Raw genomic sequence first — 7,483 nt, forward strand, 5'->3', positions numbered from 1 at the left:
AGCCCAGGCTGGCCTCAAACTTGACACATAGCTGAGGATGACCTTGAACTGCTAAAACTCCTGCTTCCACCCCAAGTGCTGGGATCCGGGCACGTACCATGATTCCAGGTTTTATTTAGTGCTTCAGGCATTCTTGACAAAGTACTTCACCGATTGAGCTACATCCCCATCCCAGAAAACACCATTTTAGTGTATCTGTGTTTTGAGGTAGGGACTTGCTATGCAGTCTTTGGTGGCCGCAAACAATGAAACTCAGTATTTATCCCAGACTTCCTGAATACCACCACACCTGGCACAGAAAGCAGCACTTTAAAGAGAAAAGGTTGTATGTTGGAAAGGGACAGTGGGTACTGGGAAGACGGTACAGACAACACCACCAAGCTATCCCTGATCAGTGGCAAGTCTGAGACCGACAGGACACTGGCTGCATCATGGAGACCATCATGCCCTTTGTGTGCCTGGCTGTCCAGAGCTCAGGATTCTTCGCCATGCATGGGTCTGTTAATTCCCCTGCAATGACTATAAAACACAGGAGCAGAGCGGAGTGGCAGCTATGCGGTGGGGCAGCTCAACACTGCCCTTCCGAGCTCAGGCACCCACTCATGAGCTGTTGTTATAACCCGACTGCTTTTTCTCACAAGTGGACTCTTCAGCGCATTCTCCCCCCCCCCTCTTCCTTTCTCTCTCCCCTGCAGATGGTTTGGGACCAGATCAACCACTGCACCCTGAAGCTGCGCCAGTCCACTGGCCTGATGGAGTACTGCCTGGAGGTGATCAAGGAGGACGACCCCTCTGGGTTCCTGCAGGTGAGCATCCATTCCCTGGAGGACTCTCACAGACCTTCCCCCAATGCCCCCTGCTCCTCCTGGGCCAGCTCGTGCTCTAGGCTCTGTTCCTCCCTGGTTGGGACATGAATAGCTTCTTCTGTGTGAGGACAGAAGGCCTGGGCTGTCATCAGGGCTCTGACCTTCCCCAGAAGGAAGCCTAATTCTTCCTCAGCCATAAAGGAGAAGTGGACAGGCATCATGTCGGGGGACTAAGTGCTGGGCTTCAGTATTCTCCCCAGGGGTGGGAAAACGGCCCATGCCAAGTGAGCAGGGCTGGCTGCACAGAGAGGTGAGGGACAGAATCCACTTTCCCACAGGGAGGGTGCGGTCTTCTTGGGGCCATTGCTCCAGCGTTTAGGCTAACATGAGGACAGGAACTCCTAGAAACATGGTCATGTGTCACACACATGGGAAGGGATGGACCCCATTGCTTACTCTCCAGAAGGGCATGTGAGGGGCTAAAGAGTTGGCTCAGTGTTTAAGACCACTTAACGCCCTAGCAGAAGATCTGGGTTTGGCCCCTAGCATCCACATGGTGATGCACCACGATCCTTAACTCCAGTTCAGGGGGCCTCACGCCCTTTTCTAATCCCCTTAGACACTAGGCACACACTGGATGCACAGACGTACATGCAGGCAAAACATCCATACACGTAAGAGAAAAACAAGTAAATCTAAAAAGAAAAGGAAGAGAAGCAGAAGCAGAAGACGCATGGCGTCATGGCTCCCTTGGGACATCTGTGCAGGTCTCGGAAGCAGGACTTTGCAGCAAAGGAAGGCAGAGCCACAGGTGTGACACAGGCAGTCAGGCAAGAGGTTGCAGAGGAAGCCATGGAAGAGCTGGGAGGAGACGCAGCAGGAAGACATGGGCTTCAGAACTTGGGGGCCCATGGGAAGTAATTCCTTCACACTCAGAAACACACTGCTAGCATGCTTTGCTTTGCAAAGTGAGAGGCTCGCCCAGATGTGTGACAGATTTGTTTGCATATCTGAAAAACCACCATGACTTCATAATAGAGCTTGCCTACTCTAACACACACACATACACACACAGAGATACACAGACACACAGAGACACAGACAGACAGACAAACAGACACACACACATTAACTTGCCTGTGTGGGTAAACTGTGGCTGGAATAACACAGCATGTCTACGTGCTCAGGGGTCACTTAGGCTTGGCCATGGCTCGATGGTCCAGGCTCAGTCCACATCCCTTCCCCTCACTGACCCTTTCCCCACAAAGGCTGGCAGCTCTTCATCTGCAGGGCCCAACCCTTCTGTCTGTGCCCCCTTTAAGATCTCAGACGCCCTGATCAAGCGCGTGCAGACCTCACAGGAGCAGTGGGTCAAAGGTGCCCTGGAGCCCAAAGTGTCTGCGGAGTTCGACCTGACCCTGGACAGCGAGCCGCTGCTGCAAGCCATCCACCAGCTGGATTTCGTCCAGATGAAATGTAGGGGTGAGCCGTGATCGGACCCATTTAGCGGTGCCGCCTCCCCAAGGGGCACAGAGGCTAAGGGCAGCTGGGTGGTGGTGACAGAGGCTGGTCACGCAGGGTGGCAGAGGGAAGGATGAGGATCCTAAGTCCTAACCAGGCCGGCGAGCCCCAGCTGAACTTGAGGTGACTTTTGTAGACCAAGGATCAAGGAGAGAAAGTGGAACGGACGGGGGCCGAGTCCTCCTGTGATCTGAGTGAGAAGAGAAGAGGAAGAGGAAGGAGAAGAAGAGAAAGGGGGCAGGAGAAAAGCAGTGGGAGGAAGGGGAGGGGGAAAAGGAAAAAGAAGAGGGAAGAGAGGAAATAGGGGAAGAGGGAGAGGAGGAGGGAGGAAAGGAAGGAAGAGGAGGGAGGGGAAGAGAGAGTTGAGGAAGGAAGATGAGAGGGGAGGAGGGAAGATAAGGAGGGAGGGAGGAGAGGGGAGAAGGGAAGAGGAGGACGCAGGAGGAAGGAAGCAAAGGATGAAGGGGAGAGGGCAGGAGAAGCTTCAGGGAAGAACTTTGTAGGTGGCAGAGAGCGAGGCTGCCAGGGCCCCAAGGCAGGAGCATGCTTCTGTTCCGAGAACAGGGAAAGCAGGATAGATAAATGGAGGATGGCAGGAGCTGTGTTCAAGCAGCCAACAGGGGACCCACAGCTAAGGTCAGTGACGCTTGAATAGCTTGGCTAGTCCCAGAGCTTACAACGGAACCAGAGCTGGGCTCCTGCCCTGGGTGCCATCTTCCCCAAGAGGCCCCGAGCTCATCCAGAAGGGTAGCCAGGCAGTGCTGTGCCAGGAGGTAAGGGGGGGGTGTGCTGTGGCCGGACAAGGTAGTCTTGGAAACTGGGGTAAGAAGCTTGTGGGTGTAGGTCTGAATTTTAGGGTGTGGGAGGAATAAGCAAGTGGCAAGGGTCTCCTTCAGCCAAGCAGAGGAAGGGATAGGCTGAATCAGTTACGTGTTGGTGACCCAGACTCACCTTCCTGGGCATCAGCTAGCCCTGAAGAGACAGTAAGTTCATTCCGAGCAAAGGTGAGACTAGCAGGTTTATAGAACAAGTCTTGCCATATTCCCTTCTAAATCAGGCCCTCGTCTCCCCATCTAGACCCTCTTGAGCCTGAGCAGAGCCGGGATGCACCCAGGTTCTCCTGTTTGGCTTTAGAGAGCTCAGAGCGTTGCCCCATTCAGTCCCCCAGTCCACGGGTTTGGCTACCCAGCCCTCTGAGGTCATGCCTGCTGCTATGGTCTAGTCCCCTGACCTTGCAAAGCTACCATCAAGGTTCCAACCGCCTGGGCACTTCGTCTTTCCCCTGCATCAGTGTCCTGGGGCGATCACGAGATGAAAGGTTTTGGGGGTGTCAGCCTGTGCTTGGCCTGTTGCTTTGGTGAGCATATCGCAGCAGCAAACGGAAGGAGAGAGAGAAGAAACAGCCAGGGTCTCACCATCTCCTCCATGTGCACACCATCATGTGACCATTCGGTCCCTTTAAAGGCATTGCCATCCCCCAGGAGTACGTCCCGAGGGAGCAAACTTTCAACACACAGGTGCAGCTACCTGTATTCTAATGCTAATTGAGCCCCCAAAACTGTCTGCGGGAGAGGGTCCGCAAGTAGCACCTGCCCTGGTTAATTCTGATTGGTAAATAAAGACGCCAACAGCTGTGGAGGAGAGACAGAGGCGGGTCCTTAAGAGAACCAGAAGTCCCCCGAGACAGGGTCGCTGAGCAGAAGATGCTGATCTCAGGGGCTTTGCAGACGGCCCCTTGGCTCTGGCAGTCTGATGGTGGAGGCAGAGAGCTTTCAGGATAGCTTCACCCCTGCAGCCCGGTCCTCCCGGAGGCCCGAGACAGAGAGGGGCCAGCAATTTGAAAGGACTGTTCCCAGGGACTCAGAGGGAGAGGAGAGAGGAGACGCCATGCCTTAGGAGTGGATACAAGAGAGGAGAGAAGATAGCGGCTACGGAAGTATAAGAACGTGCAGGAAGGAGAAGCCGAGCCGCCATGTAAAAGGACCAAGAGAACGCGGCCCAGAGGGCTGCTTAACCGGGTGAAGAGCAGCCAGGATTGAAGTAGTAACCTGGAATTGTCAGTGGGAGGTAGATTCTAGAAGCAGGGAGGTCAGGCAGCTGCCCAGCCTGAGCTGTAAAGGCTGTCTGCGTGTCTTTCACCCGGGAACACAAATGGTCTAAGGCGGGAAGGAACCCACACTATTAGAGTAACATTACACACGGGCCTTTGCAGGGCATTAAATCTGAGCCAAGCTGAGCACCTCCGCTCCCAGCCCACGTGGGAGTTACAGGCTGACTCTCACCTGGTTTCCTGCCCTGCGTCTGCTATCTGAGCCCACACGGGTGACTACGGTATGGACCATGCCGGGGTCACTTGGTGTGCAGCATAACCCAGGAGCTCTTGGTGGGCAGACAGAAAGGAGGACTTCCTTCCTTGGGGCCCAGGTCCCACGGGGCTTGGATGGGGTAGTCTGGGGCCTGAAGGACGGTTCTGCGTGCTGACCGGAATGACCCCTGTCGCAGTGCCACCTGTACCCCTGCTGCAGCTGGAGAAGTGCTGCACCCGTAATAACAGCGCCACCCTGGCCTGGAGGACCCCGCCCTTCACCCACAGCCCTGCTGATGGCTACATCCTGGAGCTGGATGACGGCGACGGAGGGCAGTTCCGGGTGAGCTGGCTGCGGCTGGTCACGGGCAGTTTCCAGGGAGGCCTGTGTTGTTTGAGAACCTGTGAGGCTGCTGCCCTAGGACATGCCAGCCTGGGCTCTTGGGCGATAGCGGTGGGGTTGTGGCCACAGCCTCAGGGAGAAGTCTGTCAGAGAATTCTGAGAGGCACCACACAGGTGTGAGCTGACAACTCAGAGAGAGCACCACCTACACGTGTACTCTTTGCACAGGCTAGCCCGCACCTCACCTGCCTCCCACACAATTCTTTCCTGAGCTTTCTCACACCACCTTTTTAATTTTTTATTAATTTTTATTTATATGAGTACATACTTTTATTTATATGTGTCTGTAGCTGTCTTCAGACACACCAGAAGAGGGCATGAGATCCCATTACAGATGGTTGTGAGCCACCATGTGGCTGCTGGGAATTGTACTCAGGACCTCCGGAAGAGCAGCCTGTGCTCTTAACTGCTGAGCCGTCTCTCCAGCCCCTCACACCACCTTTAATCCACAATCCTTTGCTGGGCTTCCTGTTTTTAACCTGGCTTCCTGGTTTTGACCACCAGGATGGCTGGGAATTCCCTGTCTGGGCAGCGCATGTTTCTGCAACAGAAGGTGGTCCCTGGGTTCTTTCAAAACGTGGCAGGTTCATGAAGACATGGGAAAAGGGGCGCCAGACGGGTGCGGTGGCTCCTGCCTGGAATCCCAGAACTGAGAGGCTAAGGCAGAAGAATTGAGGGTTTGAGGCCAGCCTGGGCTACGGAGTAAATCTTATTAAAACAAGCCAGCACACACTGGGACTTAGTAAGACAGAGGGAGCACGGAAGTGACTGGGGGAATGAAGTAAAACCCTAGAAAGTGAAAGATGCTGATTCAGGGGCAGAAGGCTTTGCAGACGGCCCCTTTGGCTCTGGCAGTCTGATGGTGGAGGCAGAGAGCTTTCAGGGAACATCCTAGGATAGCTTCACGCCGGCAGCCCCACCCTTCCGGGCCCCCAAGACAGAGGGGCCAGCAATTTGAGAGCAGTGTGCAAACCCCGGGGGCCCCATAAGGGTAAGTGGCACAGGTTGGAACTTCTCTCATCTGGTACTCCAGTCGGTGTGAGGGCACTTCTGCTCCTGATGTGCACCTCAGGGGAACGTCTGGAAGCTCTGAGGCCGAGCCAGTGCCCTTGCTCTTTCTTTCAGGAAGTGTACGTCGGCAAGGAGACCCTGTGCACCATCGACGGGCTCCACTTTAACAGCACCTACAATGCCAGAGTGAAAGCCTTCAACTCCTCTGGTGTTGGGCCCTACAGCAAGACTGTGGTCCTGCAGACCTCTGACGGTGAGCACTCCTCAGCCCTGCACTGGACCTCACTCCCTGTATCCTGGGGTTGGGGGTGGGGGCAGGAAGAAGCCAGTGTCACCATTCAACGGGGCTTAAGATTTGTAACCTTGGCCACAAATCGTGTCTCCTCTTTTTATTCCAATCTCCCACCTACAAGGTGGGCTGTGGATGGCCACGTCCTCTGTCAGCAGCACCTGGATTGTTCGGGCAGATGGTAGGGGTCAGAGCTGCAGGAAATAAACCTGCCTGTGTGGCCAATCGGCCTGCATGTCTGCTCCTTAGCAAGGGTAGATCCATGGAAGGGAAACTTGGGGACACAGACAGGGAAAGAAACAGAGCAGAGGAGAGAGAGAAGAGAGAGAGAGAGAGAGAGAGAGAGAGAGAGAGAGAGAGAGAGAAGGTTTCTATTGCTGTGTCAAAGACTATGGCCAAAGTCAACCTGGGGAAAGGATTTATCTCATCTTACAACTCTCAGTTACACATCACTGACAGAAGTCAGGGCAGGAACTGAAACAGAGGCCATGGAAGGGTGCCACTTACTGGCTTGGAAGCCATGGAGGGGTGGGTGCCACTTACTGGCTTGGAAGCCATGGAGGGGGTGGGTGCCGCTTACTGGCTTGATCCTCACTGGCTTGCTCAGCATGCTTTCTAATATGACTCAGCACCACCTGCCTAGGGGTGGCACCGCCCACAGTGGACTGGGCCCTCCCCGTCAATCATGAGTCAGGACAATAGCCCCATAGACTCACCTATGGAGCAAATCTTACAGAGGCAATTTCTGAGTCTAGGTTCCCTCTTCCCAGATAATCTAGGTTTCTGTCACGTTGACAAAAACCCATCAGCCCAGAGTGTGACTGTGTATAAGAGTGTGTGAGTGCGTGTGTATCCCACATAGACCACTGGCCACAATGAATCGACTCTGTTAGAAGGAAATAAGTCCGTCAGTCACCTTGGCTACACGGCAAAATTTGTGTTGTGGTGGGAGGCCGGGGGGCAGGAGGGGCAGGAGGTGAAGAGAGAAGGACGGAGGGTGAGGGAGAGATTCTTGAGCCTGCTCTTTCTGCCTTCTTCCTTTCCAGTGGCCTGGTTCACTTTCGACCCCAACTCTGGCCATCGGGACATCATCTTATCTAACGACAACCAGACAGCCACCTGCAGCAGCTATGACGACCGGGTGGTGC

General features: G+C 54.6%; 1 protein-coding gene across 1 annotated transcript in view; it reads left to right on the forward strand.

Moving 5' to 3' along the window:
- Window positions 1-7,483, forward strand: part of Trim67 (tripartite motif containing 67) — a 35,649-nt gene that overhangs the window by 23,176 nt on the left and 4,990 nt on the right. The window contains 5 exon segments of the mRNA XM_032887852.1: window positions 696-806; window positions 2,129-2,282; window positions 4,830-4,975; window positions 6,161-6,299; window positions 7,382-7,483. The exon segment at window positions 7,382-7,483 is cut by the window's right edge and continues 202 nt beyond it. Of these exon segments, the coding sequence (XP_032743743.1) occupies window positions 696-806; window positions 2,129-2,282; window positions 4,830-4,975; window positions 6,161-6,299; window positions 7,382-7,483 (652 nt within the window).

The sequence above is a fragment of the Rattus rattus genome, chromosome 17 (genome assembly GCF_011064425.1).
Source record: "Rattus rattus isolate New Zealand chromosome 17, Rrattus_CSIRO_v1, whole genome shotgun sequence".
Taxonomy (NCBI): Eukaryota; Metazoa; Chordata; class Mammalia; order Rodentia; family Muridae; genus Rattus; species Rattus rattus.